General features: G+C 47.1%; 1 protein-coding gene across 1 annotated transcript in view; it reads left to right on the forward strand.

The window, feature by feature from the left end:
• The window catches only part of ERBIN (erbb2 interacting protein), a 710,182-nt gene that overhangs the window by 440,441 nt on the left and 255,993 nt on the right, over positions 1-13,748 (forward strand). Inside the window, exon 6 of the mRNA XM_086963488.1 lies at positions 10,915-10,993. Within this exon, the coding sequence (XP_086819614.1) occupies positions 10,915-10,993 (79 nt within the window). The remainder of the gene's footprint in view (positions 1-10,914; positions 10,994-13,748) is intronic.

Genomic DNA, 13,748 nt, shown 5'->3' on the forward strand with positions numbered 1-13,748 from the left:
GGAGTCACGCTCCATACTGGGGATGGATAACATCCCTGACCTCTCACAGCAAGCTGTGCCTGGCCCTGGCTCACATGGGCACCTGTGAGGCACTAGACAAGACGGCAGATACCGCTGCACTGGGCCACACAAACCATCGGCCGCTGAAAGCTGCCATGAACGTTCATCACTTCTTCACCACATCCAGCTCCATGATGATACCCAGGACCAACAATCAGACTGAGTCCTTGATCTGATACTCCATGGGCCCTCAGAATTCGTTCTGCCTTGTCTGACCCCCCCTCTCTGGTGCAGCAAACTACAGATTATTTGACTGAAGAATCACAACCTGGACCACAACCCCCTCTGCATACCATACGAATGGGTTGGGGGGAACTCAGAGTATGGCCTAGTCATTTCCACCACCACTTCTGCAGACACTACCCCACACCACTAGCCACATGATAGGTACTGCTCAGTTACTCACCCCTAGTTACGTCTTTCCCCGACTAACCCCTATGGTGGTCTCCCTTAATATTTGAGGGGCATCTGTAGTGCTAGCCACTTGCCTCCACACACCAGGTTGGTATCTGTCCACACCTGCCACAGCCGGCCTCCACTCCCTATGATCAAAATACTTTATTTAAACAGCAAGCACTGTTGTCGCTGCCTAAAGAATTTGGCTGTGACATATGCCTCTTGCAATAAACACACCTCCTAAAGAAAGACTGGGTGGCTGAACGCACGCTTTTTTGATAGACCATATTTTTCCTCTGGTTCCAGTAAAAAAGCGGTTGTGGCGATACTCCTTACCAGTAAATTCCAGGGGTGGGTGATGCAGACCCATGTGGAAGTCACATGTAGCCTGCTAGCTTTGAGACTCTCCTTCCTAACATACACCTTTACACTTGCCAGGATGTACGCGCCTAACGAACAACAAAAATGCTCTCATCTACAGTTCCTCATCTTGGTCACTTCAGCCTCAGATGCAGACATCATAGTAGGGGAAAACTTCAATTTAGTCCCTAACGCCTGCCTCGATAGATCGACCCAAAGTTTGGGTCAGATAGGAACTTGGATTGAGGAGGGTTGGGCCTGGCTGAGGGAGGAGGGCCTAAAAGATGTGATGGGCCCCCAAACACCACCAGGATAGAGTTCTCTTTCTTCTCGGCCTCGCACCAGATTTATGCTTGCATAGACCTCCCGCCTGGCGTGAGCTAACACCACCGCTGACATTGGGGTCCCTGCCCTGTCCGAGCATACCTCCATTATGATTACAGCACCCCTTCCCGGGAATACAACCTTTGAAAGACATGGCGTCTCAAACACACTCTACTCTCATACGCATCCACAGTAACAGAGGTGAACAAAGTGATCTGTTAATGACTGCCCAACACTCCGGTCGCATTACTGTGGGATGCCTTAAAGGCGATGGTGCAAGGCACCTTCATAGTCATTTTGGCCAGGCTGAATGGGATTAGGCACTTCCTTGAGGAATCAAGTGAGGGAAATTGAGGAGGCACACTAGTTGACCAGCTCCCACAGAGTATCCCCCCCCCCCATCCTGTAAACAGCTTAAAACTCTGGACATGGACCGAGCTGAACTAGCCCGCCTCTGCACCAAACATATTTTATTTGAGGGTAACAAATAGAGGCAACTCTTGGCACATAAACTCCAAGCCCAGGCACTCAAACATCAAGTACAGCCGAGACACCTCCAAACAGGCTATGTAGCCAGCACAGACCATGACAAATCACAAGCTTTGAACACTTCTACACAGACCTCTATACTGCGAAAGTGATAGATCCATTAGATACAGACACCTACCTCTCCTCCACGTACACAGCATGCTTCCGCAATGCGGAAGCACATTCCTTAGAGGTGAATATCTGGGTGGACAAGGTGCTTGTTGCTATTGCCCGAATTCAACCGGGCAAGGTGCCTGGGACAGATGGGTTCACAGCAGATTTCTACACATTTCGGTACCCAGCTAGCCCCCTTATAAAACTCATTGGGGGAGACAGGTGTACTGACGGATTGCATTAGGGAGGCGCTAATCCCCGTTGGCCCCAAACCCGGGACAGAATTAACAAGATGCCCTTCCTACCGCCCAATATCCCTCCTCAAACTAGACATCAAACTTTTTATAGGCATCGGGTGTCACGCATGAATCCCTGTATGCAGGGACTTATTGATCCAGACCAAACCGGTTTTATCCCTATCGCTGCTTCAGCAACAACACCAAGGGACTGTTGCACATCCTTGATAAGGTGACTTGCTCTCACATGCCAACGCTCCCTCTTTCCGTTTGACACCAAAAAAGCGTTTGATGAAGTCAATTGGCCCTACCGTTGGCAGGTGTTGGCCAAGACAAGTCTTGGAACTAGATTTCTCACCTGGGTGCAATGTAGTCCCACAAACACAGTGAACAACTGCATATCGCCGACATTCCCCAAAGTTAAAGGCACTAGACAGGGAAGTCCCCTTTCTCCGCTTCTTTCTGCTCTCTATTTGGAGCCATTAGCTGGGAGACTCCGAAGGGAAACATGCATCTCAGGCATCACTCTTGGCCACCAAGAACCCAAAATCACCTTCTATGAAGATGACGTGATACTAACATTTATGCAACCACTCATGTCCCTGCCAACTCTGCTACAAAAGCTTGAGGTCTTTGGACGATCTCTGGCTTTATGGTCAATATCCCAAAGTCACATGCCCACAGTCTTACGGTGCCACATCATGACCGCCTCACACTGGAACAGTGCTTTCTTCCCTGCATCCTAGGCAAAACACTGTATCATTTATTTAGGCCTGAAGGCGTGCCCCTCACTGTGGAAGAGAGTAGAACTCAACCTTACAGACCTTCTAAACATTGCACGTGCTGACCTACAACAGTGGAACAGAGGTGGATCTTTACTGGCTGGGTAGACTTGCCTACCTCATCATCAGAAAGGAAGGACTGGGCACCTCCCATCTCACCCACTACTACACAGCTGCCCAACTGTGCTATATATTGGAATGCAGCAGGCGCTTTCTGGACCGAGCCAAAGCTGGACTCCACATTTGGAAGATCTCCTGCCTCTTTAAATGACACAGTGCCCTATGGCGTCAGTCTATATTTCCCCAGTAACAAGGGCTGCGGGCGCTGCCTGAGACAAAGTTCAAATCTCGAAGGGGCTCTCCACCCATACCTTACTTCTCATGCCCATCATGAATGAATGAATGTAGTAGTACTTATTGAGCGCATAGCTACCCTGAGCCATTCCAGCGCTTTGGCATCATTGGCAACATAGCACAACCCCCCACCACCATCCCCCCACCTGCACTGAGTGGTAAGGCCTTCCAAACCTGGCAGGAGGCCAACTGCAAAAGAATATGCAACATTTTTGACCACACAGGCCTCCTGGACTTTCCTCGCCTACACGACTTCCACAAACTCCCAGAGAAGGAACACTGGCGCTACACTGTAATACGCAAAAAACACAGTTGATGGACAGAATGCAGAACAATGTCTTACATTCACCCCAGTACAAAGATCTGGGCCTAAATCCATCGTTTTTTGCACTCCACAACACCCTAGGACAGACAATGGCTATATGCAAATCAGCCTTGACCCTGTGCCTCATGGGAACAGTCAAGCCCGAACTACCAAGCCATGTCTTTCCTAGACCGGAATCAACCATCGAGTGGGCTGAACTGTTCCCACAAGGCATAGGGTCAATGCTGATTTGCATATAGCCAGTGTCTGACCTAGGGTGGTGTGGAGTGCAAAAAAACGATGGATTTAGGCCCAGATCTTTGTACTGGGGTGAATGTAAGACATTGTTCTGCATTCTGTCCATCAACTGTGTTTTTTGCAATTTTCACCCCGAGTGGGCAGGGTATGCTCAGACGTGAGTCCCAGGCTCTCCGCATCACTGGAGTCAAGCTATCCAGGCTGAAGAAGGCTGATAGCCAGAAACCGGTCCTTGGATGCTTGATTCCGGTCTAGGAAAGACATGGCTTGGTAGTTCGGGCTGGACTGTTCACACGAGGCACAGGGTCAAGGCTGATTTGCATATAGCCAGTGTCTGACCTAGGGTGGTGTGGAGGGCAAAAAAACGATGGATTTAGGCCCAGATCTTTGTACTGGGGTGAATGTAAGACATTGTTCTGCATTCTGTCCATCAACTGTGTTTTTTGCAATTTTTGCAATTTTCACCCCGATTGGGCTGGGTATGCTCAGACGTGAGTCCCAGGCTCTCCGCATCACTGGAGTCAAGCTATCCAGGCTGTAGAAGGCTGATAGAAGGCTGATAGCCAGAAACCGGTCCTTGGATGCTTGATTCCGGTCTAGGAAAGACATGGCTTGGTAGTTCGGGCTGGACTGTTCCCATGAGGCACAGGGTCAAGGCTGATTTGCATATAGCCAGTGTCTGACCTAGGGTGGTGTGGAGTGCAAAAAAACGATGGATTTAGGCCCAGATCTTTGTACTGGGGTGAATGTAAGACATTGTTCTGCATTCTGTCCATCAACTGTGTTTTTTGCTACACTGTAATACGCCATTGGGTCACACAACCCCATATTCGTCCCATGGCCAGCAGATGGCCCATGAAGTTCGAAAAATGGCTCATTACCAAAACTGATAATAAACATCTCCTCTCCCAAATATACTCCTTTCTGAGTAGACTTGATACCACTCAAAAATGCCCGGCACAGAAGAGATGGCAGGCAGAACTAGAGGGATCCTTTACGACTAAAGAATGGGTAACCATCCTGCAAAGAACCAGGATCTCCTCCGCTAGCGTAGCAGGCAAAGAGACACTGATAAAGGTGACCCACTCTTGGTACTGCACCCCCGAGGGACTAGCAAAATTAAAACTGGGAAGCACGTAGCTGACCCACCTCTGCCTTTTCCCTCCTATTTTTCTGACCCTGTTTTTGTTGGCTGTGGAATTTTGGGCACTTAACCACTGCTGATCAGTGCTAAAGTGCATATGCTCTCTGTATAAATTGTGGTTATCCATGATTGGCATATTTGACTTACTGGTAAGTCCCTAGTAAATTGCACGCTGTGTGCCATGGCCTGTAAATCAAATGCCACTAGTGGGCTTGCAATACTGGTTGTACCACCCACATGAGCAGACCTGTAAATGTGTCTCAAATCTACCACTGTAGTGTCTCCGTGCACAGTTGTGAACTGCCATGTTACCCTGGCAAGTGCACCCACTTGCCAGGCCCAAACCTTTCCTTTCCTTACATGTAAGGCACCCCATGGAAGGCCCAAGATACCCCGATGTCAGGGTGTAGTGTATGTGAAAGGTAGGACATGTACTGGTGTGTGTTGGCCTGATAGTAAAATACTGTGTAATTTGTTTTTCACTGTTGAAAGGCTATCTGTCCCATAGGATTATCATTGGGGTTGTACTGTAGCATTTTTACAAGTGTAATTTGCAATAGGGACAAGATAGGAAAATGGAGTTTGGACTCTCTAAACTCAGAATTTATTAACGCAGCTTTTGATAAAGGAGTTTTTCAAATCCTGTGTTTGAAAATGTCGCTTTTAGAGAGTGGGCATTTTCTTACTTTACCTTTCTGTGTGCCTCTGGCCGTTTGTGTGTTCAGCGTGTCAGTGTGAGTGACCGGAGCTGAGAAGTGCATTTACTCTAAACAGTCACTGGGGGGTTGAGATGTGCCCTGCATTGCCTGGGTGACTCATTGCAGGGCTGAATAGAGCTGGTCTGCATTTAGAGTGGTGGGAGGAGTTTTGCTTGCACCTGAATAGGCTGTGTCTCCTTTTGCACAATGCTGTCTCCACCCCCGTTGGTCATGCTGCACCAGGGAGGACAGGACTGGTTTGGACTGGGTTCAGAGACCCTTACCACAAAGAACATTTTGGGTTATAAGTATTACACCTAAAACCTCATGACGTTAGAATACTTCAAGGAACAAGAGGACCCTGCCAAGAAGTAGAGCGGAAGGACTGTGTGAGGAGCGCTGCATTCTCTGAGTGAGGTGTGGGTTGGCCTGCAGTTGCTGCTTCTGTCTGTGGTGGAGAAAAAGGACTGACTCTTTTTGCCCTGCTGTGGTATCCTGCTTGTGAGGAATCTCCAAGAGCTTGAGTGCTGCCCCTGATGTGTAGGGTGGGACGGCCTGCAGTTGCTGCTCTTGGCCAGAGCAGGCCAAGTATTGGACGGTTCTTCACCCTTTTTGAGGAAAAGTTATACTGAGCTTTTCATTGTTGCTCCTTTGGAGCATGTGGTGAGCGTCTTGTCACAAGTCCAGGGCATGGTGAGTGTTGCGTTATTCACTACTTACAATTTTAAGCAAAGCGCATGTTGAGCGCTGGTAATTGCCATACAGCGCAGTGCGAGAGTTATTTTCCAGTCCCGGTGCTGGCTCACCCGAGTGTTTGCAGGCCTGCACTTTCTCTATGTGGCCGTGGCTGTGGCCGGAGAACATCAACTGAAGCGCATGATAAGCGCTGGAGGAGAGCCTCTGCATGGGAGGGTCAAGGGCGGAGCAGATCCCTCTGTTCAGCACTGCTTCTGCCCCGCAATGACACAGAACAAGAGAAGCCGTGGCTCGTTGCCGCCCAGCAGAATGCCGTGATGAACCCAAAAGCAGCGAGGATGCTCTCCAGACGACCAGGAAGCAGCCAGAAACCTGGCAGAGGTTCCGGGCCGCAGGGTCGAGCCTGGGTGTGGCCAGCTTGGAATGTGCTATAGAGAGTGAGAGGAGGGCCTCTGCTGCTACCCTGCTGTGGGTCGGCGAGGACTGCCGCTCCTACCTTCCACGCCCACAGCAACAAAGGAGAGAGGGGAGCCAACGAGAAGAAGGAATCCTTGCAGTTCCCATGTACCGCAGCAGACGGAGACTCCAGGTGCTTTTGGGGTTTTTTGGTGAACGGACAGGTAAGTGGGTTCCCACGAGATTACCCAATGCACTCAAGCAACAGTAACACATATATTATGTAGCAATTCTCTCTAAAGTACAGTGCAACAAAAACAACAGAAGTCAATCAGATGCTCCAGAGGGAGAGTAGTCCGTAGGAGTCCTTTATTATGTCGATTAGCCAGCCGACACGTGTTTCATCGCTATATGCGAATCCTCAGGGCTTTAATGGCTGTATCTAAACCAAAAGGTCGCACTGCTGGTGATACTTCCGACCCAGCTGAGAATTGCTACATAATATATGTGTTACTGTTGCTTGAGTGCATTGGGTAAACCCGTAAGCTTTCTATTGGGCAGCTAGTCTACCCTTCACTGAGTGGTTTGGTAGGCTTATCCACTCACCCTTTTGCACCTAATAATTACAGCCCTCTTTTCACACATAGTGCGTTCACTTAGGCCGTGCACCCAGTTGCTCTTCTGACCTAAAAGCCCTTTCGAATCCTTCAAGTGGGTTCCCACGCCCGCAGGGCTGCGTTTGCATAGCTGTGGCATTCCGAGTAAGGGCTCAACGGAGGCGTCCCAAGGGAAGTTGGCCACAAGCGGGTATTGCCCGCAAGTCCAGAAGGTTCCGCCTCACCGGAGCGACGGCATGCCGGGCTTCAAGGTCTCGCAGGGACTCAGTTGACATACTTTGGGCTCTCACTTTAACAGCACAGCATTTTGCTCTTAAGGGGGTCCAGGTATCCCATCATAGAAAGGGTGGTAAGAGTGCAGAGAAGCTTCCTCCAACAGGTTCATGGCTCTACCTGGTAGTTCCTGGACCGGCTCCGAAGCAGTAATGAGTGGTGATTCATGAGATTTATGAAAGGCATGTACAGTTCAATGCCCTAATGTGAGACCCTGATGTAATGCAACATAACTGTGATGTTATGCATAATGTTGCCCCGATGTTTTAAGAACATGTGCAACCGGAAAGGAGTGTCTTTAGTGTACTAATTGTATTTATGACGATTGCCTTATGGCCAAGGGATTTATGATCTACTCATTATTTTGACGATTGCCTAGTTGGCAAAGTGATGATTGATGTGGTTTATGATCTATATGACGTCATGACAAGTGCCTAGTGGCACAGTGATTTATGTAATTGTGGTTTAATGTGTTTTAGGTGTAATACAAAGGATATTTTTATATAACCTTGTGTGGAGTCTCTTTTGTGGTGTGCCTGGTGTGACACTGGTGTGTATGTTGCTTAAACGGTTTACACCTTGCCTCTAGGATAAGCCTGACTCCTCTGCCAAGCTACCAAAGGGGTGTGCAGGGGTTATCTTGGATGTGTTACTCCCTTACCCTGACTAGAGTGGTGGGTTCTGCCTGGCTTAGGTATACACCCTAGCCAACCAGAAACCCCATTTCTGACAATGGGCAGATGTGGACAGCCCTTCCTCTTACACCTTTCCATATTCCACTCAGTAGAATACACTTGGCGTGGGGGCTTGAATGTTGTAGATTAATCCTGTTCAACGTTATTGGCCCCTTTTGTATTTTGATCAGCACTGCATCCAAGTAGGGCAATACCAGAAAATTATAATCCTAAATTGTCCAGCATAATTATTCCGTCTAGAGTATCCTTTGCTGTTTAATTACCTGTTTTATTTCTGGGGAAGGTGACACAGCTTTCATCCTCACCTTTTGCAATTGATACATCATTTATGCATACTAGCATGTAAAATATAAATGGATTTAACATGATTTCCTGCCCAAAGAAAATAGGCATCATGGAAATAAAGTACATGATTTAACGTTAAGACTTTGAAAATGTTGCTTTGTAATACCCTCCTCATCCCTATGTATTCCAGAGCGAAAGAAGCAATGGGAGTTTAATTCATATTTGAATAGATGAGGCTACCAGTGTTATTCATGTTTTATCTAACCATGCCTCCTGCTGTGCACATTTACCCTTGGGTCTCCTAGTGCTGAAATAATAAATGTTTATTGTTGGCCAAATCAGTGGCACTCATTTTACCGACCTTGGAAGGAAGAAGGTCTCAATGGATCTGCTGAGATTCTAACCTGTGGCCATGAAGTCAAACAATGATTCCTGTAGTGGGTTCATAAGTCCACTGAGCGACTCGCCATACATCGTTTCAGGGAATATACGTCTGAATCGGGAGGTATATTGCTTTTACAATTGTTATTGAGTGGCCAAATGCACGAACCTATGCATGCCAGCTAGGAAATAAGAGTGAGTAGGGCACTTACCATTAACTCAATGGCTAAAGAAAGCAGTAGCCAAAGCGATTACTTTTAGAAGCACTGGCCATCCGTGATGCTGAGGATGGTGGTGAATTCAACAGATTCTGGTTGTTGCGACAAGCCGAGATTGAGGGCAGTAACGATTTTCAGGAGCCTTGAATGGGACTTCTGTGGATAGCTGCTTAAGGAGATGCGAAGCTATTCTTGATAAAGTGCAGTTGTACCTTTTCTTGTTGCTGGGTGTGAGCGAACAGTTCTGCTCTACCTTTGTGTACAGAAAGCCCCCTTTAAAAGACAGATTACTGTTTCAGCAACTAGATTTTGGTAGTATGTCTGAAATCAGAAAGAGTGGTAATAAACCTAATAACTCAATGAATGACATTCTGTAGTTGGGGGGCCATAATGGGAAAGCTTCGGCCTTTGGGCTGGGGTTTCCTAAATTTACTGTTGATGTGGCTGAGACTAGTTTTGATGAAGCCTGCCCTTGATAAAAGCCAGGAATTGTTCTCAATTAGTGGAATGGCAACCGTAAATACTTCAAAGCGATCTCTGTTCTCGATAAGCAGTGAAGTCTTATCAAGAGATGTTAGCATGGCTGAACTGAGAAGAGTCTGTCTCCATACTAGAAGACAACATCAGGAAGACTTGCGGCGGACGTACAAGGTATTAGAATAATTAGGAGGGAGGCATTAGTAGCTTTTCTGGTGAACTTTTGCAAACCTTACTGGCAAAGGGCATAGGCTTTCCAAGACCACGCAGATGAAGGTAGAAGATTGAAGTCACTTCCGATACCTAGCAGGCATGATCAGTCCTTCCTCAACTTTGATTCCCAGATTTTGAGTTTTAGCTTCCGGTTTAGGGCATGAGCCCTTTTTCAGGCCAATGTTTATATATCCGTGGGGAATGATGTTGGCCTTCTTGTGGGTCAGTTTAGGCTAACTGTCCCCCTTCCACTCCACAGCCCGCCCTAGACGGTTCTTAAACGAGACATCTGATGACAGATATATTGTAGGCTGTGTTTCACTGACGTGCATACAAAGATAGTAGCCACAGCAGCAGATGAGATTTGGTGAGAGCCCACAACATTGAACTGGGTTAGTGACCAGGCTAAAGAAAAAAAGAGGCCAGAATGTCCGGCCTCTTTCAGTTAGATTAACCCCTTGCGTGTTGATGACGGCTCCCGTCCGTCATGCATCATGGTGGTCGTGTGCTGATGACGGCCGGGAGCCGTCATGACCATGCCCGCGATCGGAATCTGCTGCACAGGCGCAGAATTCCGGCCGCGGTCAAGGGGTTAAAGAAGAAAGAGATGAACCATTCCAGTACAAAGTCAAAGATCCCAGATCCCTAAGGCAACTAGACATGATAATATAGTTGACTGTGCTAAAAGAAGACAATAGATCAGACGTGGTAAGGGCACTAAAACGACAGATGCCAGCCCTACCAATGAACCTGTTTTGAGCGGTAGGAGTTATAATGGGGAAGTTACTCCAACGCTCTGGTTCCATGATGAGAGCAGAGGGATGTGGTTAGTATCGCAGTGGTCAGCTTTTGTTGAGGGGCATGGTTCAGGCACACGCAGAATGTGGCAAGCACAGATCTGAAAGCAAGGAACATGTGTTCGGTTTCACTACATGTTGCTTCAACACAACTGTGCAGTACAGTCCACATGATTATGTTCTTTTTATGAGGATTACAGACAAATTTTGAGTAAAAAACATACTATACAACTAAGTAATTTGTCCTTTCATATGCCTAACAAAGTTTTGAACTAATGATTATCCTTCTTTTCTTTAATTTCTTGCAGGGATTCAGGAGTTTCCAGAAAATATCAAAAACTGTAAAGTTTTGACCATTGTTGAAGCCAGTGTAAATCCAATTTCAAAGTAAGTTTTGTTTCTTATCCTATCTTTAACATTTGAACAATGGATTTATCTCTTGAACTTCCACGTTTGTGTCAGTGGTTGAAGTATAATGGTTTCGCTCCCTAAATGTAGCATTTCCCTATTTTTTTAATACAAATTTCTCTATTGTTTTCCCATCGGACGTCGTATTTACTGTCACCTCCCAGATTCCCTCTGGTGTTGGTTGGTTATTAAGTAGTTTTAGAACACGCTGTGTCACCCTTCAATCCCTCAGGGTGCTGTATGTGAAGTTCAGCTGCTCAGGCAACGGTGGCAGCAGTAAGGAGCGCCTGGCTTCCTACCTCCTCAGCAGCCACCCATATCTGTGAAAGAAATCACAGGCTCTTATTCATGGTCACCAGTCTACTTATCAGATGCTGTGCATGCAGGGTCATAAATTACAGCCTCGAAGTCGGGCTGAGAACACGGATACAGTGATTAGAGGACAGGACCTGCTGACTGGACAGGGGTAGGAGTGCAAACTGCTGAGACGCTTGTAAAGCAGAGTGGAGAAGAAAGGGAAGAGTGAGACACGTGTTATAACCATCGAACGCACACCGTCTGTCCATGCTTCCCGGAAGTGCCCTGTGTTTCTATGGTTCCACTGAAACTCACAGGAGCGGCACAGAAAAAAACACCTATTTAAAGAGGGGATGATTTACTGCTCTAACAGTCCTCGGATAATTGGGTAAAGTCAGGGCACAAGCAGGGATTGGGAATTAAAATCGGCCCGGGCTCGCAAAAAAAAAAAAAACGGCCCACATTTGTATAAACACTCTTATCACTGATTTGGTGTAATCTTATAAAAAACTTCAGGGATGGGGGGGAGAGGGGGTTAAAGAAATGCACGCGTTAGTTTACACTGGTGAAACAAGTGAGGCCACTTCTACTCAGGCCCCCTGCCCCCGCTCACTATGTGCAGACATTAATGGGCCAGCTCGAGAGACAAAGGGAGTGATACCTCTGCTAAACAGAGGTGATGAGCGCTCATCCGCCTCTAGAAAGGCCACTCAGACACCCACTGGGCCGCTGACTGTATTAGAAGAACAGAGACAGCGCCCAAATAGCCCCCCAGACTGCTCAAAAAGCAGCCCACAGCAGAACTCGGACACCGGCCCCTCGGGCATTGCCCGAATGCCCGCGCTACCAATCCGACGCTGGGCACAAGTCCTATAAAAAGAAGTGGGGGGACTGACCAAGTCAGACACTAAGCAAGTGACATAATGACGCATGCTATGACGTTACGACGTAGCACTTTAAAAGAAATAAAATAATGCTATTTAAATTATTTGTGTAAATACTGGGACAGACCACCCCATCTGACAGTCTTACAGTGTTTGCATTTATCTACAGGGACAGAACAAAGGCAAAAGCATGCATCTCTTAAGTACCTGTGAAGAGATAGCAAGCTGTGTGCCTTTGTTTCCCGTCCGGTGCTTTTACATTTAAGTGTGATGTTCTAGGCCGCCTACAGTCAGGATATTCAACAAAAGGAGGGCGGATGGCCCCTTAACTTCGGCCTGGCTGGAGGTGGAAAAGAAGCCCCCTCTCTGACTGCACGCTGCTGCTGGAATGGGAAAGCAGACAACGTGTAGGCGCTGCTGAACCTGTTCCTGTGTCTTACACTGGGACAAGTTCAACATATTTCTGTGGGGCCCAACTTCCTGGCAGGGGAGACGGCGACCACCCTGTGAAAATAGTGGGTGGACACTGTGTACCTGCGTGTACTCCCGATTCGTGCCCTGGGTAAAGTGCTCATTAGTGACTATTGTCGTACATTTGGAAAATGGGGTGATTAAAATACAGACGTCAGTGCAAATGCCCGAACGCCATTGGCATGCGCACCGAAGCCTATGACGCATTGGCAGACGGTGGAACTTTCTGCCAGAAGCCGCTTCTCTTCAGATTCATGCGCAAGCCTGCCAGCGTGATGGCCCATGAAAGGTACGAGCCTCTGCAAAGAGGTTTGGCTTTAATATAATAGCACATACAAACAAAAACATACACAAATGTCCTCATTCGTTGCACTCGAACACTTGACTTATTGACGTCACCATTTGTTATTTTCTTTTTCATCTCTTTTTTTTTATTTTAAACGTGCCCTATGTGTCGTACAAAGATAGAGATCTATTTCACTCTAGGCTGAAACGCTACTCGCTTTTCACAGTTAGCTATAATTTATACTAAGAAAACATATTTGATTGGCATTTTTGTTTAGAAAGCTTATTGCACAGTGAGGTCATGTGTCTGATATTGTGGTTTATTTTTGATTGACTTCATTCTGCCTGGTAAGCCCACTTTGGACTTGAGCACTCATTGTGTGGTTGGAACAGATGACAAGCAGCAGACCTTTGGGAAAAGACTTCCTGTAACCTGAAGACATGTTTATTTTTAACATGAAGTTGGGAAAGCCAGAGTTATAAGACTAAATAGATTTATTTGCTAGGTGGGTGTTTGCATGATGTACATGGTGTTCTATTTCTCTAGACCAGCAAAACAACCAGATAGACTTTAAAGTACATTAACTGTATGTACCTCACAGGCCATAATCTTATATAAGCAATTGTGTAACTTTTACATTTGTTGAAGAGAAATGTGTAGTCTTGGCACAACTTTGTACATTTCTTTAGGCCTAAAAACAGTGTCCCATTTTGTGCTCAGTTTCCCCGTATTATCCTGCCTTTCTATTGTGCGGGCATGGAAGTACCAGGCTGCTGGCTGGCCGGCCGGCAAAGGG

Source organism: Lissotriton vulgaris, chromosome 3_1 (genome assembly GCF_964263255.1).
Source record: "Lissotriton vulgaris chromosome 3_1, aLisVul1.2, whole genome shotgun sequence".
Lineage (NCBI taxonomy): Eukaryota > Metazoa > Chordata > Amphibia > Caudata > Salamandridae > Lissotriton > Lissotriton vulgaris.